Genomic DNA, 27,133 nt, shown 5'->3' with positions numbered 1-27,133 from the left:
ATACATTATTTTGTGTGTATGTGTGCGTGCATATGAGTGTATACATAGTACATCTATGTATGTATAAGTATATATTTTATATATTATGTATATATTTATAACATATTTTTTGGCATGTATATATACAAAAGAAATATAATAAAATAACTTACAAGTTTTGTATCAAATATGTATATATATACATGTTTATATTTCATGCCAGATAAACATAGCCTTTTCTATAATGGAAAAGTGGTAGATTATTCAATAAATGCTTCAGGACAATAGGTAAATTAGGAGGAAAAAGGGCCCTTCTCAATCAATGCATGAAAATCAATTCCATACTGATAAAAAAAAAAAAAAGTAAATGTTTAAATATGTAGTATGTGTGTGTATATACACTGCTCACAAAAATTAGAGGATATTTCAAAATGAATATGAAGCCATAAAACATCCCTTAGTTTTTGTGAGCAGTATATCTGTATATGTAAATATATGAAATTCCACCATTTTCTAGAATCAAGAATTGTGAAAGAAAAATCTGATATCAGCTTGATTGTTTTCTTATTTAAGTTATTGTTTCTCTTATCTGGAATTCTTGAACGCATGTACAAAATAGTTTAAGTTATCTGTTTAAGGAGTCTAACATCTGGCTTCCTGAATATGTATGTCTGTTGACTGCTTTCTTTTCAATTGTGTGGGCCATACTTTCCTGTTTCTTTGTGTGTCTCAAACTTTTGCTGAAAATTGGACATCTTATTTTTTATTTTATTTTTTTTAAGTGAGAGGAGGGGAGATAGAGAGACAGACTCCCACATGAGCCCCGACTGGGATCCACCTGGCGACCCCCATCTGGAGCCAATGCTTGAATCAACCAAGCCATCTTCAGCACCTGGGGCTGACACTCGGACCAACCGAGCCACTGGCTGCAAGAAAGAAAGAAAGAAGGGGAAGAGGGAGGAGGCAAGAAGCCAGTGGTCACTTTTCCTGTGTGTCCTGACCAGGGATCAAACCCGGGACGTCTGCACACTGGGCTAATGCTCTATCCACTGAGTCAACTGGCCAGGGTCAAAAACTAGACATTTTATTTATTTATTTATTTTATTTTTTTTGTATTTTTCTGAAGCTGGAAATGGGGAGAGACAGTCAGACAGACTCCCGCATGTGCCCGACCGGGATCCACCCGGCAAGCCCACCAGGGGCGACGCTCTGCCCACCAGGGGGCGATGCTCTGCCCCTCCGGGGCGTCGCTCTGCCGCGACCAGAGCCACTCCAGCGCCTGGGGCAGAGGCCAAGGAGCCATCCCCAGCGTGGGCCATCTTTGCTCCAATGGAGCCTTGGCTGCAGGAGGGGAAGAGAGAGACAGAGAGGAAGGAGGGGGTGGGGGTGGAGAAGCAAATGGGCGCTTCTCCTATGTGCCCTGGCCGGGAATCGAACCCGGGTCCCCCGCATGCCAGGCAGACTCTCTACCGCTGAGCCAACCAGCCAGGGCCAAAAAACTAGACATTTTAAATAACATAATGTGGCAACTCTAGAAATCTTTTAATCTTAATCCTTAGAAGTCAGAACTTTTACTGAAATATGTATGCATATGTCTCTTTTTGTCTTTTTCATCTGTTCTGACTGTAACCCAGTGAGGTGTTACAGACTCAAGTCTTACTTCATTCAAGAAAACATGGCAATTGCCTGACCAGTGGTAGCACAATGGATAGAGCACCAACCTGGAATGCTGAAGTCTCAGGTTTGAGACCCTGAGGTCACCAGCTTGAGCACAGGCTCATCTGGCTTGAGTGGGATCACTAGCTTGAACATGGGATCATCGTGAGAACAGGATCCCATGAGCATTAGCTTGAGCCCAAGGTCACTGGCTTGAGCAAGGGGTCACTGGCTGGGCTGGGCTGGACCCCCCTGCCCCCCCCCCCCCGTCAAGACATATATGAGAAGCAATCAATGAACAACTAAGGTACCACAACTACAAGTTGATGCTTATCATCCTTCTCCCTTCCTCCGAAGGGGAGGGGAGGGAAGGGGAGGGGACGGGAGGGGACGGGAGGGGAGGGGAGGGGAGGGGAGGGGAGGGGAGGGGAGGAAGAAACTATGGCTATTGAGCATTTGAAATGTGACTAGTCTGAATTGCAGTGGGCTGTAAATATAAAATAAACACTTGATTTCAAAGACTCCGTATGAAAAAAAAGCAAAGTATTTCATTAAGAATTTTTATACTGCCCCGGCCGATTGGCTCAGTGGTAGAGCATCAGCCTGGTGTGCAGGAGTCCCGGGTTCAATTCCCGGCCAGGGCGCACAGGAGAAGCGCCCATCTGCTTCTCCACCCCTCCCCCTCTCCTTCCTCTCTGTCTCTCTCTTCCCCTCCCGCAGCCAAGGCTCCATTGGAGCAAAGTTGGCCCAGGCGCTGAGGATGGCTCTGTGGCCTCTGCCTCAGGCACTAGAATGGCTCTGGTTGCAACAGAGCAACGCCCCAGATGGGCAGAGCATCGCCCCCTGGTGGGCATGCCGGGTGGATCCCAGTCGGGCACATGTGGGAGTCTGTCTGACTGCCTCCCCGTTTCCAACTTCAGAAAAATACAAAAAAAAAAAAAAAAATTTATACTAATTTAATGTTACAAAGCTAATATTTGGATATTTTTGGTAATATGAAATATATCACTAAGATTAATTTTCGCCTGTTTCTTCTTACTTATTTCAATGTGGCTTCTAAAAGATGTTGTTACAAATGTGGCTTGAATTACGTGTTTATTGAACAGTGGGCTCCACCACATCCGGGAGGAGCTCTACTCCCCTGAGTGCTCTGAGGTGAAGGGGCCCCACAGACCTCAGATGGGCGGGCATTTCCAACACTCCTTACTCACCCAGATGCAGTCTTGGGCTCAAGACTAAGCAGATGGTATCAAGAGGGGCTTCAGGAAGAAATAATCAAGACCTCGGGGCATTGTGAACTCCATGCCTAAGAAGGATTCCCACCTTCACATCCGTTACTAGCTCTGAGGAGGTTGGCCACCAACCTCAAACCATAGAAGACCTAAGTCCAATGAACACCGCAGTGAAGTCAAACAACTAAATTCAGCCTGAACAAGAAAGCATAAAACAGCACAAACATTCTGTTGTATGCAGTGTAAGACATGAAACATCTTCCACGCCTTCCACCGTTGCAGCTGCAATGCAAATCTAACCCAAACATGTGACGGCGACTGTTTCTTAAGATTTAGTTGATGTCCAACTACTACAAACCTCTGTGTCCCCTCCCAAAGCGGGTTCGTGCCAACAGTAAGAAATAACCGATTTGGTCTGTTGTGTGTTTAGGAGAAACTGAAATGCAAGTGAATCACAAAACTTCCTTGTGAGGAAACCAGTCTACATCCTTGTTTAAAAACACTTCCATTCTGATGAAAAGTGTCTTTAAGTCCTCAGAAGGAAAGTGGTGTGGCGGCCCAAGGCCTGCCTGCATCCACTCAGGGCTGTGTGACAGGCTGTAAAAGAGGCATCCGCTGCTTGGCTTAGGGCAGAAACCCAGGCTGTGGGGCTGAGGCCAGAGTAGGAGGAGGGAGGACCAGCCAGCGCCAGAGAGAGGCTGGGAAGAGCTCCTGGTGGGGTTTCCACACGTCCACGGGGAAGTCGCAGGAAAAGATAGTTCTGTGTTCCTGGACCCTCGCTCTCCCTTTACTGTCCTCGGTGAGGATACAAGAGCAGGAAGGGAGAGCCACATCTCCAAACGCTGATAACGTGCCAGGCACACACTTAATGCTCAGCGCGGGTTATCTAAATCTCACATCAACCCTGCAAGCTGTTTACATCAGCCCCCTTTTTCAAATAAGGGGGGAAGTGGAAGATCTGGAGGTAAAGGGAGTTGTCCAGTATTGTGGATAGTAGCACTGAGTCTGTTGGAAAACTCACTGATTTGCTCTTCACAGAGCCATACAAGATATGACCATTTTCTTGGGCAAAAAAAATACATGCAGCTAAATTTAGGAAATATAACAGGATAACTATGGAATCAAGGTCAGAAGGGACACACACAATGACAAACTATAAATAAGATGAATCAATAACCATTCATTTATTCGGAAAATATTTCTTTTTTGTGTGTGTGTGTGTATTTTTCTGAAGTTGGAAACGGGGAGGCAGTCAGACAGACTCCCACATGTGCCCAACTGGGATCCACCGGCACACCCACCAGGGAGCGATGCTCTGCCCATCTGGGGCGTTGCTCTGTTGCAACCAGAGCCATTCCAGCGCCTGAGGCAGAGGCCATGGAGCCATCCTCAGCGCCCGGGCCAACTTTGCTCCAATGGAGCCTTGGCTGTGGGAGGGGAAGAGAGAGACAGAGAGGAAGGAGAGGGGGAGGGTTGGAGAAGCAGATGGTCACTTCTCTTGTATGCCCTGGCTGGGAATCAAACCCAGGACATCCACACACCGGGCTGATGTTCTACTGCTGAGAAAACCAGCCAGGGCCTCAGTAAATATTTCTGAACATCTTCCATGTGCCATATCCCGTTCTAGACACTAGGAGCACATTGTTCAACAAAAGAAACCAAAGGCCCTGCTCTCCGGGAATTTATATGCTAGGGAGAAACTACATTAAAATTCAAATAAGTGCCCTGGCCGGTTGGCTCAGTGGAAGAGCGTAGGAGTCCCGGGTTCGATTCCCGGCCAGGGCACACAGGAGAAGTACCCATCTGCTTCTCTACCCCTCCCCCTCTCCTTCCTCTCTGTCACTCTCTTCCCCTCCCACAGCCAAGGCTCCATTGGAGCAAAGTTGGCCCGGGCACTGAGAATGGCTCTGTGGCCTCTGCCTCAGGCGCTAGAATGCTCTGGTTGTTGCAGAGTGACGTCCCAGATGGGCAGAGCATCGCCCCCTGGTGGGCATGCTGGGTGGATCCCGGTCGGGTGCATGCGGGAGTCTGTCTGACTGCCTCCCCGTTTCCAACTTCAGGAAAATACAAAAAAAAAAATTCAAATAGGCATCTTTGTTCAACATAAAACGTAATAATATAGAGAAATGATATAGAATCAACAAAGGATTAGTATCTAGCATATCTAAATGACATCTACAAATAAACGAGAAGAGAAAAATCTCAGGGCAAAAGGTAAGAATATGCAATTCACAGACATGGGAATCCAAGTGCCAGTCGACACGATCAACCACACTACTCAGAACACATGTTTAGCACATGTGAGGGAAGAGTAAGAACTCATTGATGCCTTTTTCCTTTTTTTGAGGGAGAGAGAGGGGGACAGATAGGGACAGACAGATAGGAAGGGAGAGATATAAGTATCAACTCATAGTTGTGGCACCTTAGTTGTTCATTGACTGCTTTCTCATATGTGCCTTGACCAGGGGGCTCCAGCCAACCCAGTGACCCCTTGCTCAACCAGTGACTTTGGGCTCAAACCAGTGACCTTGGGCTTCAAGCCAGCAACCATGGGGTCATGTCTATGAGTCCATGCTCAAGCTGGCAACCCTGGGGTCTCGAACCTGGGTCCTCAACATCCCAGGCCAAAGCTCTATCTACTACGCCACCGCCTGGTCAAGCACGATGCCCACTTTGATGATCACATATACAAGGTCTGACCAAGCATCTACTTTCTGTCATACTCCCCACTACCCTAGTTTCCTCTTGGCTCAAAGGAATGACCAATTTTATTGAGCCAATACCTTCTATGGAATTTGTGGCCCAACTCCAAATATTTCCAAGTGCATTTCTTTATACTCCAAAACCTCTGATAAAACTTAGGCAAATGCTGAAGGCCTACCTAGGACATCTTCCTCCACTGCTGCAGAATGAAGGCAGTTCGGTCCACCTGACCACAGGCTGGGTAACAACCCAGCAAGAACAGTAGATGGAAGCAGATCAGGACAGATTCATATTTCTTTACAAGTTATAAACAACACATATTTGTAATGGAAGAAATAAACACAGCTCGCTTCTTAAAAAGCAAACATTTATAGGAAAGTCATTAGATGACATCTGCTTTCTGGTGGAAAACAGCTTGATTCGGGCCAAGCCAAGGGAAAACCCAATTAGCATTATTTAGACTATAGCACTATCATGCTTCCTTGGACAATAAACAGACACTGGCTCTCTCCACCCTTTGACACTGCTGTTCTGCAACAACACACCAAGCACTCTCTTCTTCCAACACCCCAGTCAGTCATCTATTCATACTTAGTGCCAACAGCAAGGACAGACAATATTGGTGGGTTCACTTGGAAGACCTAACATACTGGGGAAGAAGGTAAAAAGGGATGGAAGAGAAGAAAGACGGAGAAAAGAAGGACAGACCTAAAGGAAGATGTGCCTATAGTCGTGACAGGTAGCATGACTCAAACACTAGCCACTGGCATTGATACCATTGATTGCCCAGAGCAAGACATCAAATGAACTAGGGGAGTGTGTCTATTCTTAGCTCTGACTAAGAGCTTGAGACCATAGTTAGGTCTGTTTTGTGCTCCATGATTTCTGATGCTCTGCTGACCCTTTTTTAAACACAACTGGTCTACCCCTTATTGTGCCATAAAGAAGTCTATTACCATCATGAGCCAGTGGGTCAGAGCCACAGGGTCAAAGAGGGACACAGAGGAACATTCCACCAATGTCCTTGGAATTCCAATGGAAACACTGGAATACTAAATGTGTATGCACCAAACAGCAGAACTTTAAAATACCTAAAGCAAAAACTGCTAAAATTGAAAGGAAAAATAGACAAATTCACAATTTTGGTTGGTGATTCCAACACTCCTCTCTCAGCAATTGCTTCAGTAACTAGATAGAACAATCATCAAGGATATAGAAGAACTAAATAACATCGTCAACCAACAAAATGTAATTGACATTTAAAGAACCCAACAGCAGCAGAATATACATTTTTTTCCCAAGTGTCCATGGACCATTCACCAGGACAGACCATATTCTTGACCATAAAACAAACCTCAACAAAGCATACAGATTAAAAAGGAAAAAGCAAAACCATCCTTATTTGTAGATAACACCACTGTCTGTTTTATCACGTCCTACCCACCTCATTACCAGGGGAGGAATTCCTACCCTATAGTTATAGAAATGGCCTGACACACGACACTGGACAGACAAGATGGACAACAGTCTATTAACCACATACACTCAGAGCCCAGGGAAAGAGGGCATTGCGTGACATGCAGGGCCACACAGGGTTTTATGTGGGAAAGAGAGAGCAAGAGGGGATAAGATTGATGCAGGCTCCGTAGTAGCAAGAGGGTGAGGTGACCTCTAGTTCCTTCAGGAGCATGTGAGTGGCTTGTTTGAGTAATCTGCAGAATGGCAGGGGACTGAAATCCATTACTGAGGCATCAGCAGGAACTTCAGCCCCTCTGGTGAGGCAGGTAGTCTGTCCGGGGGACCACAGCCATGGAGGCAGAACGAGGGGGTGAACTTGCAGTTAGAATGTTAAGGCTTTCCTTGTTTCACCACATGTCAAGACAGCACATAATACTGGGTCATTATTTTAGGCCCTACGCTCCATTGTCTAGGTAGTAAATTATAAAGAATCTACATAAAAACAAAGCAAAACAAACAAAAAAAAACCCCTAGAACTAATATGTGAGTTTAGAAATGTAGGGTACAAGAGCAACACACAAAAAAAACAGTTGTATTTCTGTGAATTCAGAACTAATATGTAGATAACAAAATGAAAAACCCAACACCACTTACAACCACTCCAAAAAAATAGGAAATATTTAAGTACAAATACAAAAAAAATTTCAGGATTTTATAAAACAAGGCAATATAGAAGTAAATAATAAAAAGACAGACCATGTTCATGGATCGGAAGGCTCAACATAGTAAAAATGTTAACCATCTCTCAAATGGATCAATCAGCTTAACACAATTTCTATCAAAATTCCAACCAATGTTTTTGTATATATAGACAAGCTTCTTTTAAAATGTCTATGGAGGCCCTGGCCAGTTAGCTTAGTCGGTTAGAGCATTGTCCCAAGATGACAAGGTTGCAGGTTTGATCCCCAGTCAGGGCACACATGAGAGGCGACCAATAAATGTACAACTAGGTGGAACAACAAATGAATGCTTCCTTTCCCCCTCCCTTCTCTCTCCTTCCTCTCTCTGTCTCTCTAAAATATCAATAAAAATAAATAAATAAATAAATAAACAAACAAGCAAGCCCTGGCCAAATAGCTCAGTTAGTTGCAGCATCATCCTGAAGCACAGAGGTTGCTGGTTCAATCCCCAGTCAGGGCACATACAAGAATAGCTCAGTGTTTCTCTCTCTCTCTCTCTCTCTCTCTCTCTCTCTCTCTCTCCTCTCTCTCCTCTCTCTCCCTACCTTTCTCTAAAAAAAAAAAAAATGTATATGGAAATGCAAAAGCACTAGAATAGCTAATGTAATCTGGATAAAGAAAAATAAAGTAGGAGTGATCACTGCATTTAATTTTAATTCTAAATGGCCAAGTAATTAAAATAGTGAGGTATACAGGAGGACCGACAAACACATAGACCAATGGAATCGAATAGAGTCTGGAAGTAGACCCATACAGGTACTCCCAAATGATGTTTGACAAAGAAGGAGAAGTCATTCAATGAAGGATAGTCTTTTCAACAAATGAGACCAGGGTACTTGGACATCCACAGACAAAAGTGAGTCTTGACCTTAACTTCACACACCTCACACAAATTAATTCAAAATGGATCATGAATTTAAATGTAAACATTGTAATGCTATAAAACTTTTAGAAGAAAACAGAGGAGAAAATCTTTAGGACCCAGACAAAGAGTTCTCAGCCATGACACCAAAAACCATAATCCCATATGAAAAAAATAATAAGAAGAAGAACTTGGACTCTATCAAAATTTTAAAATTTTGTTTCATAAAAATAATAAGATTAAAAAAAATCAAACTACAGATCAGGAGAAAATATTTGCAGCCTACATATCTCTTTAAGGGAATTCTAACATATCAAATAAGCTAAAACTCAGCCCTGGCCAGTTGGTTCAGCAGTAGAGTATCAACCTGACGTGTAGAAATTCCAGGTTCAATTCCCACTCAGGGCACACAGGAGAGGTGACCATCTGCTTCTCCACCCCTCCACCTCCCTCTTCTCTCTCTCTCTCTCTCTCTCTCTCTCTACCTTTCCCACAGCCATGGCTCAATTCATTCAAGCACAACAGCCCCAGGCGCTGAGGATGGCTCCATAGAGCCTCCACCTCAAGCACTAAAAATAGCTTGTCAGTTAAGAGCATGGCCCTAGACAGGAGTTACCAGGTGGATCCCAGTCGGGGACCATGCAGGAGCCTGTCTCTCTATCTCCCCTTCTCTCACTTCAAAAAAAAGAAAAAGAAAAAGAAAGCTAAAACTCCTTTATACATACTCACCCTACTATCAAAGGGAAAGGAGGGCAGGGTCTGTAAATTCTGAATGCTGAACAGAGTAGGACTCCATTTGCACTTCTACTTTCAACTCTAGTCTCATATGAGTTTCCATTAAGATCACTTTCTTTCTTGACCTCAACGGGGATGGTCAGTTCATAGATTTTTAATTGAATCTCAAAATTATGTGCTAATCCCACCGTCTTACATTATACAACACAGTTATGGGCTCAGCACATACTTCTTCAACATGAGTTAAAAAATAATGCTGTATGCTTTTCAAAAGACAAGCTCCTTTTGCTTATTCCTTGAGCGGGAAGAACTGTCACCATCTCTCTAGGACATTCCTCAAGGGCTGGTTAAGGAAGAACGTTGGGGGCCAAAGCTTACTCGATGTACCATGTGTCGTGGGAAAGGCCCCTAAGAGGATCAGCTGACAACACAGGAAAAAACCAGCAACGAGACCAACAAGGACAGAGACACCTGGACCGTCCCATTCAAGGGAGTCACCAATGCCCCATGAGGAAGGACTGTGGGCTGCTCAGCACATCACCTGTTTTGCTCTGTCTGTGAACACGTGAGCATGTGTCTGCCGATAAGCTTTCTCACTGAACTAGATAATACACAGTGGCTGGTTCATTTCATAGCGTGAGTTGGGCTCTTCTCTGCCCCACAGCTCAAAACTTTCATTTGCCTTTCAAAGTATCTGGTTGCTAAGGACATTGCTGAGGTTCCACCAGGGATCAGTATTCGTCAGCCAGGTGCACTGGGGGCACAGGCGAAGGAAGCGGCGTTCTCACGGCAGGGCCTGAGCAGAGTGTGCCGGGGCGTGGCCGCCTGCCACTGTGCGCTCCTTCCCCTCCACGCACCACACACTTTCCTGGCTCTGACAACGGCAGCTGCTAATGCATCCCAGAACGTGTTTACAGTGTGTGCGCACAAGCGCTCCACCCCCGAAGCTGTGAACAAGGATGCCTGCCACATGCTGGACCTCCCAACGATGGGAAGGGGGGGTAGGGGGCTGAAGATCAGCTCGGAGCCCCTGGGCTACCTCCAAGATGCAAGGCCGGGAAGCCTGACCTGGGGAATGAGGCCAAGGTCTGGTAGGGCGTGCTTCCACCAGAGAGCCCGGGGCAGCGGGGCTCCCTGGAAAGGTGGTCCTGCCTCCTAAGGGTGCACGAAGTATCTGCACTGAAGGAAATTTCGTTTGAACAGACACAGGGCACTAGACCTGCCTCCCTGCCCCCCACCCACACATTTCCCTTCCTTCTCAACCTGAGTTGAGTTACTGCCAACGAACGGGCAACCCTTCCTCTCCGAAGGCCAGCCCTGCTCCTCCCATCAGGCCGCCTCCCTTCCACCTCTATCTCCATCCCAGCGAGCGGGCAGGTCACCACGCAGCCTCACAGAGAGACCCCAACCTGTGCAAGAGGGTCTGCACAGCCCTGACTTCCCCCCAGCAGAGATCCCCACAGTGCCTTCTCCTTTCCAAACTCACCGGGACTCCTGGCTCTCAGACCCTGCTGTACCACCATAAGCAAGTTTTGCTTACAGCAGGGGTCCCCAAACTACTGCCAGCAGGCCGCATGCGGCCCCCTGAGGCCATTTATCCGGCCCCGCCGCACTTCCGGAAGGGGCACCTGTTTCATTGGTGGTCAGTGAGAGGAGTTCCTGGAGTACTGTATGTGGCGGCCCTGCAAAGCCGGGCGTCGCTCACGTACAGTACTACTTCCGGTGACGCAGGACGCACGCGTCATGGCTCCGGAAGCGCGTCATATCACTTGTTACGACGGCTAGCAGTGACAAATATGGAACCGGACATTGACCATCTCATTAGCCAAAAGCAGGCTCATAGTTCCCATTGAAATACTGGTCAGTTTGTTGATTTAAATTTACTTGTTCTTTATTTTAAATATTGGATTTGTTCCCGTTTTATTTTTTTTACTTTAAAATAAGATATGTGCAGTGTGCATAGGGATTTGTTCATAGTTTTTTTTTTTATAGTCCAGCCCTCCAACGGTCTGAGGGACAGTGAACTGGCCCCCTGTGTAAAAAGTTTGGGGACCCCTGGCTTACAGTATTCTCCCTGCTCCCCCACTTACCTGTACCTTATTTTTGTTCATTAACATACATAGGTCTCTCTTTTTATAAACTATAGATTAAATAAATAAAGCACAATTAAATAATGCATAATAAAAACACAATTAAATTATGGGTCTCCACCCTGGCAAGGTGGCTCTGTGGTAGAATGTTGGCCCAGCATGTGGATTACTCAGGTTCAATTTCTGTTTAGGGCACTCAGGAGAAGCAACCATCTGCTTGTTGTCCCCTCTCCTCTGCTCCCCCCTTCTCTCTTTCTCTCTCTTTTCCTCCTGCAGCCATAGCTCAATTGATTCCAGCGCATCGGCCCTGGACACTAAGGATGGTTCTGTAGCGCATCTGCCTCAGATGATAAAGTAGCTTGGTTGCGATCATGGCCCCCAGATAAGCAGAGCCTGGGTCCCAGACAGGGGTCGCCTGGAGGATCCCAGTCAGGGTGCATGTGGGAATTTTTCTATCTTCCCTCCTCTCACTTGGAAAAGAAGGAAAATAAATCATGGATCTCCACTTGATAACATAGCTTAAAATATACCCCTAAATGAGCCACATCAACACTCAGGGTTCCCTGCCCTGATAACCGAGGTGATCACTTCTACCTGGATTGGAGGGTGACAGAGTTTAAAATGTCTGGATCACACATAAACTGACAACACCTTTAGTGATATCAAATGCTGGAGAGATATGGTCAGCAGGGCCCCCTCCGAGGCTGTCTATGGGGGTGTGAACTGGCACAAGTTGGTAATAAAGACATATATTTGTGTACAAAGATGTTGAAGACTTCATTATTGATAATATGGATATGTGAAATATTGATAATTTTGATAACTAAAAAGCAGGCCAGAGGCAAGATTATAAAATAGTCAGAATTCAATCTCATCGACACCAGGGCCCACACTTCCTCTGGAGGGAGAAGTCCATCGGTTGGCAGAGCACTAGACGAGCACATGGTGAGCTCCTGAAGACAAAGGCTTGCAGGAGCCAAAAAGAGAGAGACCGCTGCCCCCCAGCACGAAACAGGAATTTGTGGGGGAAGTATACACAGAGAAAGGACCAGGGAACAAAGAGAGGGGATAAGAAGACAACAGTCCCCAACACAGAAATGCAATTTATTGTCAACGATCCATGGACATTTAGAAGAACGGCAAGTAGTCCAATACCCTTGCAATATTCATGAAATTGACCACTTTAAAACTACACATTTCAAAACTTATAAAACTTAGGCTGTCTTCTATGAAGAAAACAATTAGACATAAATTAAAACAAAATAATAGCTCTGGCAGGATAGCTCAGTTGGTTGGAGCATTGTCCCAATAAGCAAAATCTGCTAGGTTTGATCCCCCTTCAGGGCACATACAGAAACAGATTGATTTTTCTCTCTCTGTTTCTCTCTCTCTCTCTATTTCTCTCCCTTCCTTCATAAAATCAATAAATAAATTTAAAAATTAATAAAACAAAATAACTTTTAAAACTGCTGTTGGAAAGATTATAAAATACTCCCCGTTGTCCTAAAAAAAATTTAACTTCTGATAAAATAGAAGGTTTCCAGGAAAAGGTAGATTAACAGATTTGATTAAAGAAGCAGGAGGAAAACCTAAATGATCAATAATCATTTAAAAGTTTTATTTCTTTTTTTTTACTCAGTGAAAAGAGGAGAGGCAGAGACAGACTTCCACACGCACCCCAACCAGGATCCACTCAGCAAGCCCAATAGGGGGAGATACTCTGTCTGGGGCATTGCTCTGTTGCTCAGCAACTGAGCTCTTTTTAGCACCTGAGGTGGAGGCCATGGAGCCATCCTTAGCACCTAGGGCCAACTCACTTCAATCGATTCATGGCTGCAGGAGAAGAAGAGGGGGAGACGGGGCGAGGGGAGAAGCAAGAGGGGAAGGGGTGGAGAAGCAGATGGGCGCTTCTCCTGTGTGCCCTGACTGGGACTCGAACCCAGAACTTCCACATGCCAGGCTGATGCTCCACCACTGAGCCAACCACCCAGGGCCTAATATAAAACATTTTAAAAAGTTGTTGTAGAACTACTCCCCATCCAAAGGTCTGTTCCCCACTGATCTCACCACCCAGCTCTCCCACCTTCAGGAGCAGGTTATTCCTGTTACTCAGACTGACCTAGAAAAGAATCAAAAAAATGGAAAATGCCTCTATCCTTGTTATGAAGGTAACAAACATCTTGATATGAAAACCTGAGAAGTACTAACCGATATTACTCATGACTACAGCTGTACTGCTTTTCAACAAAATATCTGCAAACCAAATCCGGCTGAGCACTAAAGAGACCATGTATCGTGGCCAAGGACAGTTAATGCCAAAACGACAAGGATGATTCAATATTAGGAAACCGATGGATGTGATTCATCATGTTAGTAAGTTGGAGGAGTGAAAGAATATGACCATCTAGACAGCTCTGAGGAACCCTGCTGACCAGCGTGCTGGGAATTCCAGCTTCCCAGGGAGAGTAACAGGTCTGGGAGGGGAATACCCCACCCAGGAGAAAGCTACACCCTGGCCAACCAGGATCTGGGAGTTGTGTTCAGGAGTTCATTGATTAAACCCCCTCCCTCCACTCCAATGTCAGAGATGGAGAATCAATAAGTACACACACAACCTGGCTGGTGGCTCAGCGGTAGAGCACTGGCATAGCATGTGAATGTCCCAGGTTCAATTCCTGGTCAGGGCACACAGGAGAAACAACCATCTGCTTCTCCACCCCTCCCCCTCCCCCTTCTCTCTCTGTCTCTCTCTCTCTTCCCCTCCTGCAGCCATGGCTCAATTGATTTGAGCACATCCGCCCCAGGTGCTGAGGATGTCTCCATGGAGCCTCCACCTCAGGCACTAAAAATAGCTCAGTTGTAAGCATGGCCCTAGGTGGGCCGAGTATCGGCCCCAAATGGGGTTTGTTGGGTGGATCCCAGTTGGGGTGCATGCAGGAGTCTGTCTCTGTACATCTCCTCCTCTCACTTGGAAAAGAAAAAAATACGAACAGAGGGAGACAGAGAATAGGGTCTCCTAGTGAGGACAGGGTTCTTTATCAAACTGTATAAACAGCCCCTGAATGTGGCATGAAATTAATTTATTAAGTCTTAATCAGACTTTTTTTTTTTATAGAACCAACTGGAATTAAATGGATGAAAAAGCAAATGTGACAGTGAGTGACTCATAGGAAGGAGAAGTGTGGTTTCTTAAAACTTTCGTTCCAGTAATAAGGAAACATATAATACGCATGCATTGAGTCACGATGTTAATCAATTCAGTTCTTCCTGTGGGTCACAGTCAAAAAGTTTAAGTAACATCGAGGTGGGGGTTGAGAGGAATCAGTTTCTAGATTTCTAGTTGCTATAGACTAAGGATCAGGGTTGAGGTAATCAGTGAAACAGAACAGAAGGTATCACAGCCTCCCTGCTTTTACACAGTGAATGGAGATGTGGCCACATCCCCTCATAAGTGTCAACTCATCCCAATTCAGTAATGCTAGTTTATAATGATGGCGTGAGGGTCGTGATTGAAGCAGGCCTTCTGAATTTATACTGCCTCAATGAAGAGCCGGGTTCTGCCAATTAGATTCGATTATTGTTCAAAAATATTCCCACCCCTTACCCTGCACATACGGACACACAATCTCTATGAGCGCATACTTGCCCACTCCAGTGTTCTGGGTTTGCCATATAAAACCTGTTCTAAGCTCACATCAGGTGAGGGCACTTCCCTACCCTCTGACGGTGGCCTTGGCTATGTGAGTTGCTTTGGCCAGTGAGATATTTGCAGAAATGGCACAGAGAATGAACAAGCATTTGTATTTGTAGCAGCATGATTTGCAACAGCAAAATGCTGATCAGCCTATATGTTCAGCAGTAAAGAATCAGTTAATAAAATATTGCCCTGGCCGATTGGCTTAGTTAGTGGATAGAACATCAGCCCAGAGTGTGGATGTTCCAGGTTCAATTCCCAGTCAGGGCATACAAGAGAAGTGACCATCTACTTCTCTCCTCCTCTCTCTCTCTCTCTCTCTCTCTCTCTCTCTCTTCCCTTCCTGCAGCTAGCCGCTTGATTGGTTCACGCATGGCCCTGTGTGCTGAGGATAGCTTGGTTGATTCGAGCATTGGCTCCAAATAGGGGTTACTGGGTGGATTCTGGATGAGGCACATGGGAGACTGTCTATCTCCCCTCCTCTCACTTAAAAAAATTACTATCCAAGGATGCAATACTAGGAAGTCACTAGATATTAACATAGAAAAAGACTGACTGGTATGTAAGAATATTCCTCACATTGTTATATAATTTAAAAGTTGCAAACAAAATACAGTGTAATCACTTTTTATAAGATACATACGGCCCTGGCCGGTTGGCTCAGCGGTAGAGCGTCGGCCTGGCGTGCATGAGTCCCGGGTTTGATTCCCGGCCAGGGCACACAGGAGAAGCACCCATCTGCTTCTCCACCCCTCCCCCTCTCCTTCCTCTCTGTCTCTCTCTTCCCCTCCCGCAGCCAGGGCTCCATTGGAGCAAAGATGGCCCGGGTGCTGGGGATGGCTCTGTGGCCTCTGCCTCAGGCGCTAGAATGGCTCTGGATGCAACAGAGCGACGCCCCAGAGGGGCAGAACATCGCCCCCTGGTGGGCATGCCGGGTGGATCCCGGTCGGGCGCATGCGGGAGTACATACAGGGGTGGGCAAAAGGAGGTTTCCAGTTGTGCACAAATAAGAAGCACAGAGTTTATTCTTGTAATATTATTTATTAATTGTTGCATTATATATTTGTGCAACTGTCAACCTCCTTTTGCCCACCCCTGTATGTATGTGCACCTTCTAAGAATATTAAAAATAAACACCACGAAATCCTCACAACTGGTAGAATTACAGGTAATTACTTTCCATCTTTGTCCTTTCCTGAGTTTTCCACATTTTTATAATGAAAAAATTTTATGTTTTTAAAGAAAGGGGGGGGGGGAGGTGGGAACACAATGGAAATTTCAAAAGAGAGAGTGAAGAGAACTTAGAGTCCTTTCATCCTGTAAATAAGTTTTTAATACAAGAGTTCTTCTTCCTTGTTTTTAAATTATCCTCAGAATAAAATGCTATTATGTTTCTCGCCAAAGACTTGGAGAAGAACTGCACCCCTGCGGACAGACGGACGGGACCACAGTAATTTACAGCACACATTGGCTGGAGCCCTTCCACGCTGACAAATTCCAGAAAGTAATTGCATAAAATACTTGGAGAGGAAACTGCTTTATGCTGCCATGCTATTTATGGAAATTAGCATCTTTGTAAAAATAAACGGAGAGCAAGGACCATTGTAAGCCCTGAAATGTGGTTTCCATACGATGTTAGCTGGGTGCTTTAAGATCTACTCTCAGTGAAGTGGGGAACGCGGCCTCCTTTCTTTCCGTAACGAAACAATTACCTAAATTGGTTTGTTCCTCCTGTGTCTTTAATCCCTCCCTTTCTCCTGGCTGCTTCCCTGTGGAGGACTTATATACTGAATGTTCGCTTTGCTTCAAAACCAAGAAACCTTCCCACTGGTGCTGTTCCTCCCTCAAACAGTATTATTCATTTTCCTTATTCAGTGTTTCACCATCCCCAGTCCACACCTTCCCCTGAAGCTGCTCCTTCAAATGGAAGGAACCATTTCGCAAGATCGGGGTTAACTCTCAGCTTCATGTGTCCCCTAAAACTTGTTCAAAAACCTCAAGGAATTTTCAGTTTCTCTCTCTCCCCCAATGGCACGTCTCAAGTTCTATACTTCAGGTTCCTAAATGGCTCCCATATTCATGTCCTCTTATCTACAACTAAGTCCTGACCCGTTTAGTCCAGTGAACGGAGTTGACAGGCTCATTGTTACTGATCTGGATCAGTGCCAGTGGCCTCCCAAGTGTCCTTTGCTCAGCGTGTGCCCATCAGTCCAGGGGAGTTTCAGGGGTACCTCCCATCACCTCTCAATCAACGTCCCCAGGACTGGGTGCTGCCCATTGAACACAGTCCTCTTTATTATGTGTTTATCATGCTCCTCAAGGTCCGGCCCAGCACAGCCACAAACTGTCTTTACCATCCTGATCACACACCCGTGCTGCCACGTACCCTACCCAAAACAGGTGGTCTCAATAGAAACGAAGAAGAGCCTGACCAGGTGGTGGTGCAGTAGATAGAGCGTCGGACTGGGATGCAGTGGACCCAGGTTTGAGACCCCGAGGTCGCCAGCTTGAGTGCGGGCTCATCTGGTTTGAGCAAAGCTAACCAGCTTGGACCCAAGGTCGCTGGCTTGAGCAAGGGGTCACTCGGTCTGCTGAAGGCCCGCGGTCAAGGCACATATGAGAAAGCAAACAATGAACAACTAAGGTGTCGCAACGAAAAACTGATAATTGATGCCTCTCATCTCTCTCCGTTCCTGTCTGTCTGTCCCTGTCTATCCCTCTCTCTGACTCTCTCTCTGTCTCTGTAAAAAAAAAAAAAAAGAGAGAGACATTTCTGAGATGGACTGAGGGAGCCTGGGTGACTGAATGGGAGTGACAGAAAAGAAGGCACCTGGAAGGACCCAGGATTCTGGCTCCAATGACGACGTGATGGAGAAGTCAGGCCCTGGGACAGAGCTGAGTGGGTGGGGAGGACTCCCACGTAGCAGGTGTTGTGTTTGAGGCCCCGGGGAACATGCTGGTGGAGGTGGGTAGTCGCTAGTGGACGTACTGGCCTACAGCTCACGGGAGAGGCAGGTGCGTCTCAGAGACACTGAGACACCTCATTTAGAGAGGTCCTTGAGTTTAAAAAAGAGAAATCAATAAAAACCAGAATAGAGTTATCAAGATAATGTTTTAAACTCAACGTTCACATTCAACAGGTAGTGTAAAACAATGGACTTTTTATGTTTCCAGTGTATCTATAATCCTATTTGAAGAGAACATTAGAGGGCTAGATGAGAAAGTCTGGATCATTCTGAGACCCAGGTCCCCCTGGGAGAAGCCCCAGGCAGGCGCCTCTGAGGGAGCCACTCGGGGGCCAGAGGAGGACACAGTGAGGGGGGCAGGAAGAAACCGAAGGGAGTAGAACTCTGAGACTGAACAGCTGGGGAAAAGAGGCAGAGCTGGAAAAGTCAGAGAGGAAGAAAGAGAAAAAGGACGGCAAACAAAGAGGGAGGTCCTGTGCACCCCCCTCTGCCTTCCCACGGGAAATGTCCGGTGACCCCAATTCGCAGTGGCAGGAATGGGGACAACGTGTTCACGAGGCAGAGCCTGTGTCCAGGACAGGCTTAAAAGGCCTTCTGCTCAAGACTCCACCATCCGTGTCAACAGAGCTGGGGACATGCATCCAAAATCACCATGCATGATGAGGCTGCACAAGAAGTCCATTTCCAACATAAAATCCAAAGTCCTGGGAAATCTTCACCCAGGATAAGACAGGGAAAGAGGAGGAAGGCCAATCTACTATGAAAAATTATTGTAAGGAAATATCTGAATAAGTGAACAAAGATGTGAGCATAGTGTTCACTGCAGGTGGCTGATAGCAAACTCAAGTAAACAGAACATCCTGGAAATGACTCAAATGTCTAATAAAGAAACACTGTGTTGTGGCCCTGGCCAGTTGGCTCAGTGGTAAAGCATCAGCTTGGAGTGTGGATGCCCCAGGTTCAATTTCCAGTCAGGGAACACAGGAGAAGTGACCATATGCTTCTCCACCCCTTCTCTCTCTCTCTCTCTCTCTTCTCCTCCCGCAGCCATGGCTCAGTTGATTCAAGCACATCGACCCCAGGTGCTGAGCATGGCTCCACGGAGTCTCTGCCTCAAGCACTAAAAATAGTTCGGGTGCGAGCATGGCCCCAGATGGGCAGAGCACCAGCCACAGACAGGGGTCGCCAAGTGGATCCCAGCCAGGGTGCATGCAGGAGTCTGTCTATCTCCCCTCCTCTCACTTAAATTAAAAAAAAAAAAAAGGCATGCATATGAAAGTAAAGAAAAAAAGTGAGTGCAAAAAGCCCCACAACTACCATCAATTAATTGGAAGCATAAGAAACTCTGAGAAAAGGTCAGTACAAGTGTTTATGGATCTCCAACCATTGGCCCAGCTACCCAATTCACTCAAGAAGACACGGGCACAGGCTATCGTCTCAGACTGAGTGGGCCACCCTCTTCCTCCTTGGCCAGAGAGTGGCTGGGAGGAGGCACCGTTTCTAACTCTCAGACCATGGGGCCTGGGTCTCCGTCTGACCTGCGGGAGCTGGAGTGAAGCTAACAGCTGGGAGTGATGCCCGCAGTGTCAGCGGGGAAGAAGTCCCCCCACGGGCAGAGCCAACACCCTGACAGAGTGACTAGTACCACAGCCTCCACCAGGGTGACAGCTGCACAAACGAAAATGCCATCGAGACCAGAACAACCAAAATATGCAGAATCACTGAGACCAGAACCACTGCCAAACTCAAACCGATGGAACCAGAATGCTGGATTAAGACCAGAAATAACACCGTGGCCAAAAAAACACCGGGGAGAACCACTGAAAGCAACACTTCAAAGTGAGACCAGAACCACTAAAAGATATTCACAGGGACTCTCCCAATAACAAAACTGGATTTTAGGGCCTAGAGCTGATGACAAAGAGGAGTAACTCACATTCTTTTTTTTTTTTTTTTTTGTATTTTTCCAAAGTGAGAAGTGGGGGGAGGCAGAGAGACAGGCTCCTGCATGCGCCCAACTGGGATCCACCCAGCATGCCCACCAGGGGGCGATGCTCGGCTCATCTGGGGTGTTGTTCTGCTGTAACCGGAGCCATTCTAGTGCCTGAGACAGAGGCCACAGAGCCATCCTCAGCGCCCAGGCCAACTTTGCTCCCATGGAGCCTTGGCTGCAGGAGGGAAAGAGAGAGACAGAGAAGAAAAAGAAGAGGAAGGATGGAGAAGCAGATGGGCGCTTCTCCTGTGTTCCCTGGCCAGGAATCGAACCCGGGACTTCCACACACCGGGCTGATGCTCTACTGCTGAGCCAACCCATCAGGGCTAGTAACCCACATTCTTAAGAGAGGTTCCAACACAAAGCAGACGTCTCCCATACAGCTCATGAAGAAGAGGCTGTTAAGTCCTGTTATCAACGGCCTCCACCTCCCTCGCCCCCTCCCTAATCTCTAAGAAGGGCTGAGATGCATTGAAGGAAAAGAGAATCACTTGTAGAGACTGGAGGTGCCTTCAAGTAGAGATGAGCAACCCCCCCCCCCCCCCGCCCAGATGGACATCTGCTTAGACTGGATCTGCTCCGGCCCGAGACCCATGAGAGCAGGAAACGGAGAACTGAAGGGGATGTCAGGACAGAGAGAGGAGGCAGAACCCCACACCCACACTCTCTGCACAGCAGGGGTGCAGGCATTTCCTGTGGATCAGTGGGCAACGTCAAAGGGGGCCCAGGTTGAAACCAGCCTGCCAGCAACCTAGCCAACAGGGCTGCTTGCTGGGCAAGGACCCAGCAGCACGGGCCAAGCTGAGCTGCATCTCCTGTTTCAGGAAAGGTAGGTCCTGCAGAACTCACACGTGCTCCCCAGCAGGCGAGAGTCAACAAGGGCGGTGAGGGAGTGGCAACCAGCACAGAGAGTAATCCATTGGCCCTGGTCTGTCGGCTCAGGGGTAGAGCATCTACCCGGTGTGTGGATGTCCTGGGTTTGATTCCTGGTCAGGGTTAGAGGCGACCATCTGCTTCTCCACTACTCCACCCCCCCTCCCTTCTTTCTCTCTCTCTCTCTCTCTCTCTCTCTCTCTCTCTCTCTCTCCCTCTCTCTCTCCTCCTTCTCCCACAGCCACTGGCCCCGGATGTTGAGGATGGCTCCATGGAGCCTTCACCTTAGGCACTAAAAATAGCTCAGTTGCAAGCATGGCCCCTGATGGGCAAAGCATCGGCCCCAGACAGGGTTGCTGGGTGGATTCTGGTCAGGGCACATGCGGGAGTCCGTCTATCTCCCCTCCTCTCACTTGGAAAAAAAGGAAGAAAAAAAAAAGGAATCCAGTAAAGAGCTGCATGCCTTTCTCCCCAACCCCTCTCCTTGTGTCCAACCCCAGGAATGTCGGACCCAGAATAATAAAAAGCAAGATCCATCCAAGAGCCAGTTCTCACCACCGCTGGCAATGAGAAAACAGCACAGCATGGCCCCACTTTGGGACCTGGAGCCATGGGTTCTGCCCCAATGAGACAAAAGAGAGGTGGGATTTAAATCAAGTAGGAGATCAAAATGTTAAATGGAATTGGACTTTTCATCAATGAAATCCCAGGATTTCACAGGACAGGGTTGGATGGAGTGCAGCCACCGCCTGTGATTGGGTCCACATTTATGTCCCAATGAGCCGAGATGCCTCCATGAAGAAGGCTGGAAGGGAGAGCTGGAACAGTAGCAGCTGTCTTCTCAGGGAAGATCAGGGTCCCCAGAGAGAGGACCTGGAACAACAGGAAGCTTCCAGGGTCCATGAGGCAGGAGGAGGGAGCCCTTCCAGAGTCTGGGTGAGGAAACAGGAAGCGCCTCCAGAAATGGCCACGGCCGGGTTAGAAAAAAACCAGACTGCTGACCTCATGGCTTGCTCTGTAATCTATCACAATTATTTGTGGTCAGTGAGTATACGGGTTTACATTTTAGCTGATTTAATAAAGAAAAATCCCGTTTTTATTAAATTAGTTGGCACATCCCATACTCCCTAATGTTCAGCCTCAAACGTGTATTAATTCGTTACCAGCCACCTGGTGGCAGCACTAGTGAGGCAAGGAGTTATATTGAAGAACACCTTTAAAGAACCCCCCAACACCAAAACCCCAAGAAACCTCATAGGGCCAGCTGTGAATCACACTCACACTGTCCCCGGGGAGATCACCAAGTGTCCAACCCACTTACTGTATGCTCCTTATGTGTCAGACTCTGTTTCTGTTTGGTTTTGTTACTTTCTCCCCATTCACAATGATTTAACTGCTCCAAACGATCCTATGATTGTTTCCCCCTCTACAGATGCGGAAACTGCGATGTTTATGCAACCGGTCGTGAAGTGGTAGGGCTGGGATTTGAACAGTGGACACTGTGGACAGTGGAGACTGCCGGCCTGGAATCTGCATTTATGATCTTCTGTGCACACTGCCCCATACATGGAAACACACTGCCGGAGGCACACAGATAACAGAAAAATCCGAAAGAGGTTAGTGATTCAAGCTGGGCAAACACTGCCCTTGGCCAAAGGTCAACAAGCTGCCTCAAAGCACATTTAGATTTTATAGGGCAAAAGGCAACAACGTGAAACCCACCTCCCTGGAGCCCCAGCCCCATCTGACAAGGCACAAACCAACCCCCGAAGCTCTCCCAGCCTGTGTCAGACCAGCCAATGGGGCGGAAAAGCAAGTGTCCGCTTTTGCCACATACTACACCTTGCTGACCAGGAAACCATAAACGCACCCTGAAAATACTTAACTGTCATTCTAGCACAAGATACCAATTAAAATGTGATTATGGAGCAGCATCAGTAAAAATGGGATTAACGAGAGAGATGTACTTCTGTTCTCATGAGTCACAGAAACCATGGGACATCAGAGCTAAAAAAGGCCTTAGAAGCAGAGTCCAAGGGAGGCAGAGAAATCTGATTAATCTACCCCAAGTATTATCTCTTTATTCATGTGTGCATGTTCACTTAACAGACACAAAAGCCCCTATTAAGTGCCGGGCCCTTTGTGGACCCTGAGGGTATATAGGCCACCAAGCCATATGCCTGAGAATTACAACTGCAGGGAGGTGGTATACTTGTCCTAATGCACACAAGGGGAGCCCATACTGTATGGGTTAGCTTGTTCTAAGTCACACAAGGTATGAGCTAGCAGCAGCCCTCAGAACACAATACTAAGATTTGTCCTGTACCTTTAAATCTGGGACTACAAACTGCTTGACCATATATATCTAGGCTTTAAACAAATTTGTCTGACTTTTAGCGCTTTAAAAACTAGGAGATCTCATAGGAAATCTGGACAATCTAGCTACCTTGAAAAACTGGAAGATCTGGCCATCGTGGGCTGTGTCCCCACTCGGTGAAGATCTGCTGGAGTTGAGTAGAGGTGGCTTTGAATAGACAAAGCCTATGTGATTCACTTTGCCACTGTCCCCACCACTCCCTACTGTCTTTCAGGCAATACTAGCTTCACTCCTTTGAGTCTGCCCTGTCGGCAGGAGGATGCAGTAGACGGGCTGGGTCCTCCCAGACTAGTGGGGAAGTCAAGAGTCTAAAGAAAAGATTGCAAAACATTGTGGTATGTGTTGACAGAAGTAAACTCAGAACACTTAACTTAGCAGCTGAGCTAAACTCAGACCCTGAGCTCTGCCCATTCCTTGTGTCCTGGCCTTTAGCAGCCCGGCCTGCACTGGGCACATGCAGACAGCCATTCTACATGGAGAAGACAGGATCCGTCACTGCCCCAAGTCACCACGGGCACATGGTACCCACAGTGGTGTTAAGGCCCTTGCTCAGGACTCAGAGATAACCGAAGGGGTTTGTATTATTCTTACAGGTAAGTCAACCAGAAATACCATTTGCTGGAGATTAGAGAGAAAATTGTATTCTCTTTGGCATAGTTATTAACATGATTCACAACACATGTTAGGTGATCTAACTAGAATAATGCTCCTATGTAAACATAGGGATGCCGCCCATTCCTCCTCCCTTCCCTCTTACCTGCAGGAGAGCAGAGTGCATGAAAACCATCCATCTCAGCAGCCACCAGGGGCTCTTCCAGAAAGCCATGAGGTCTCGTGTCTTGGGAGGTCTCACCTACAAAAGAGGAAATGGTTTCCAACCCACTCCAGCCCCAGGCGCAGCTCCCATTACTGAACAGGCCTATCAGAGGGCGACTGGAAAGGTTTATGTTGGTCCAGGATGGGGCTACCTACTACAGGGTGCAGGCTGCCTGGGGCTTCCTTAAGGATGCGACCAAACCAAGGTCAAGAGGGCAGCTGGACCTGCCTCAAGTGTGCGGCCTGTGCCTCTGGCCCTCCACAACCGGAGACATCTCTGCACCAGCCACTTTCCCGCTCAGGGTGTCAGCCGCAGGGTGTGGCTACTGGCAACCAACTCAGGAAGCCAACTTGGAGCCAAGGGTTAGGGTACCTGCCAGCTTCTGCTACTTCATGCAAAAATGAGTCTTAAGGCCAACTGAGCCAGCCCAAAGAGGGGAAGGGACCTGCCTAAGGTCACACAGTGAGACGGACTATATTCCAGGACTGGAATGCAAGTCCTCTGAAAGTTCAAGGCTTTACCCACCCGATGACACGTGGCCCCTGAGAGCCCCAAAGCTGCAGCCAGAAGAGGCCTGAGAGGCAGCCAATGCGGTCACCCAAAGGAGGGAGGGCGAACCAGCAGAGGCCCTGTGGCACTCGGAGGGCAGTAGGGGGTTTCTTCAGGGTTCTCCTGAGAGTTCACAGAGAAATCAGTGAGTGGAGGCTGGAAAAGCCCAAATCACCCTCTCTTTGCGCTTCGCCTCGCGGGTGCCTTGGCGGAGCCGGTGTCCGGGGGCGGGTCGGTGGCTCCTCTCCATCTGGAGAAAGCATTAAGGGCCTGGCCTAATGCGATCCGCAAATGTGCTGCGGCTTCCGACCTGGGGCGGCGACTCCGGGCTGCAGGGAGGCGGCCCGGCCGGGGACCGCGCGCCCCTCACTCGCCCGCTGGCAGAGACGCCCCAACGCACAGCCTCTGCGACCCGCGGCCCCGCCGTCGCTGCTCCGGCGCCTCGCCGCGTCCCTGTCACCCCGCTCCCACTTTCCGCGCCGGGCGCGTCGCCTCCGCTCTCAGCCCTCTAGGCGCTTTCGACCCGCGCGCGGCCAACCTGCTGAACCTTCCGACGCTCGAAGCTCCTGGCTGCCGTCCGCCGGGTTCTCCCTAGACGCCCCCAAACCTGAGAGACCCGGCTCTGAAAGCACTCCAGAGCGCCCCTCCGACCGCGCAGAGCCCCGCACGTCCCTCCCCGAAACCCCCAGACCCCGCGCCCTTAGGGGGTTTTGAAGGGCGGTAGGTTTTAGTATTGCCCAGTAACTGGCATCTTCATTTTTTAAGTTTGAATTGCCAAATGTATATGTCTAAAGTGTCCCCAACCTCCCAGCGCCCGCGCCGAGCACCCACCTGGCGCCGCAGACGGGTCTGGAAGGGGCAGCACGGGCGGCACGCGGTGAGGAGACGCGGCGCGGCGGCCCCGTCGACACTTGGTGCGGACTCGGCCCGAATCTTCCCCGACGCCGGCCTCCTGCCCGCCGCGCCGCCGCCGCGAAGTTAAATGGGGCCGGGCCGGGCCGCCCCGCCTCTCCGGGCGCGCGGCGCGGCGCTGGCCCGGACCCAGGGCGCAGGGCGCGCGCCGCCACCTGCACCGCCCGGCAAGTGCACGGCGCGGCCTGCCCCGCCCGCCAGCCCGCGCCCTCCGGCTACGCGGGGTCGTCGGCGCGCAGGGACCGTGAGGGGCCCGGCCGGGCGCTCGGAGCGCGCGGGGCCGCGGCGACGGCGAGACGCGGCTGGAACGCTCCTCCGCCCGCTTCCTGGAAGCCACTCCTCGCCCGGGCCGGCCTCCAGGCGTGGTGCCAGAGCCGGGATTGCCGACGCCGCCGCCGCCGCCGCCGCCGCCGCCGGCAGGCGCGCTGGGGAAAGGGGGCCGCGCGCGAGCCAGCCGGGGCGCCCCGCCTTCGCCGCGGCCGAGTGGGGATGCCGCCCCCCGCCTCCACCCGCCTCCGGCCCGGGCGCCGGCTCTGCTCAGACAGACCCAGCGGCCACACGGACGTTTGCCCGGAACCGCTGGCTCGTGCCTGCGCTCCGGCGCTCCGGGCCAGGCATGACCGAAGCGCAGACCAGTGCCCCTCCCGGCGCCCGGCACAGGGGCCGCGGACTCCAGGGACCTCGCTGCTCGCCGTATATCTGTCTCCTAGGGACCACAAATGGCCGAGTAGGGCCACCTCTTAGTCGGGAACCTCGTGCCACTTCCTGTGAGCCGAGCTGGGGTAACACCTCTGCAGCTACCCCAATAGTAGGGCGGCCAGGGCCATGATCTGGGGTGGGAATGGTGATGTCAGGGACCAGAGTGAGTTTCCTGTGGATGTCTGGAGGTGAAGAGAACTAAGGCACAATGTTTGTTGCTGGCCTTGGCCCACTCTCAGAGGTCTAAAGCCAAGGGCCAGGGGATTGCTGTGAAAGTCATTATGTCCCCACCCAGGTACACAACATTTCAACTTGACTTGCGGGGAGAGTGTTCCCCCACTGTGTCGACCTCCTAACGTGCAGCCAACCTCCCCTATGGCATTAGTTAATAGCATCATTCCCACTTCACCCCTGAGGACACTGAGGCTCAGGAGGACCAAGAACTGGTACACAGTAAGTTGCAAAGAGTTGGAGCCCACAGCTCTTCGGAGGTTGCTCTCCTGCCTGTTCCGTGGTTGGCACATTCCACATGGTATTAGAGCTTTACCAAGAGGGGCGGGTCCTGCATGCCTGGGCCTTTGTGGTCCCTTCCTCACTCTGGTTACTTCCTCTGGCCAAGAGGAGGATATCAAGACTGTCTCCCCACACCATACAAAATGGCTGGAATCTGGTGGGACTCGGGCAGAGAGCATTCAGTGTGAAGGAGACAGAGAGGCAGGAGGTAGGAAGACCAATCAGTGAGGGCAGGGAGGGTTGGGCTAAACCTGAGTGAGTGCACCTGTGTGCAGCTGAGTCTCC

At 48.8% G+C, this 27,133-nt stretch overlaps 1 protein-coding gene across 1 annotated transcript in view; it reads right to left on the bottom strand.

Moving 5' to 3' along the window:
* Window positions 1–25,931, bottom strand: part of LOC136384641 (ADAMTS-like protein 3) — a 248,229-nt gene extending 222,298 nt beyond the window's left edge. Inside the window, exons 1-2 of the mRNA XM_066355073.1 lie at window positions 25,556–25,931; window positions 24,116–24,211 (exon numbers count right to left, since the gene is read on the bottom strand). Of these exons, the coding sequence (XP_066211170.1) occupies window positions 24,116–24,184 (69 nt within the window). The 5' untranslated portion in view covers window positions 24,185–24,211; window positions 25,556–25,931. The remainder of the gene's footprint in view (window positions 1–24,115; window positions 24,212–25,555) is intronic.
* Window positions 25,932–27,133: the final 1,202 nt, after the last annotated feature.

Source organism: Saccopteryx leptura, chromosome 13 (genome assembly GCF_036850995.1).
Source record: "Saccopteryx leptura isolate mSacLep1 chromosome 13, mSacLep1_pri_phased_curated, whole genome shotgun sequence".
Taxonomy (NCBI): Eukaryota; Metazoa; Chordata; class Mammalia; order Chiroptera; family Emballonuridae; genus Saccopteryx; species Saccopteryx leptura.
The sequence above is the reverse complement of the archived record's forward strand: the minus strand, read 5'-3'. Positions and strand labels throughout refer to the sequence as shown.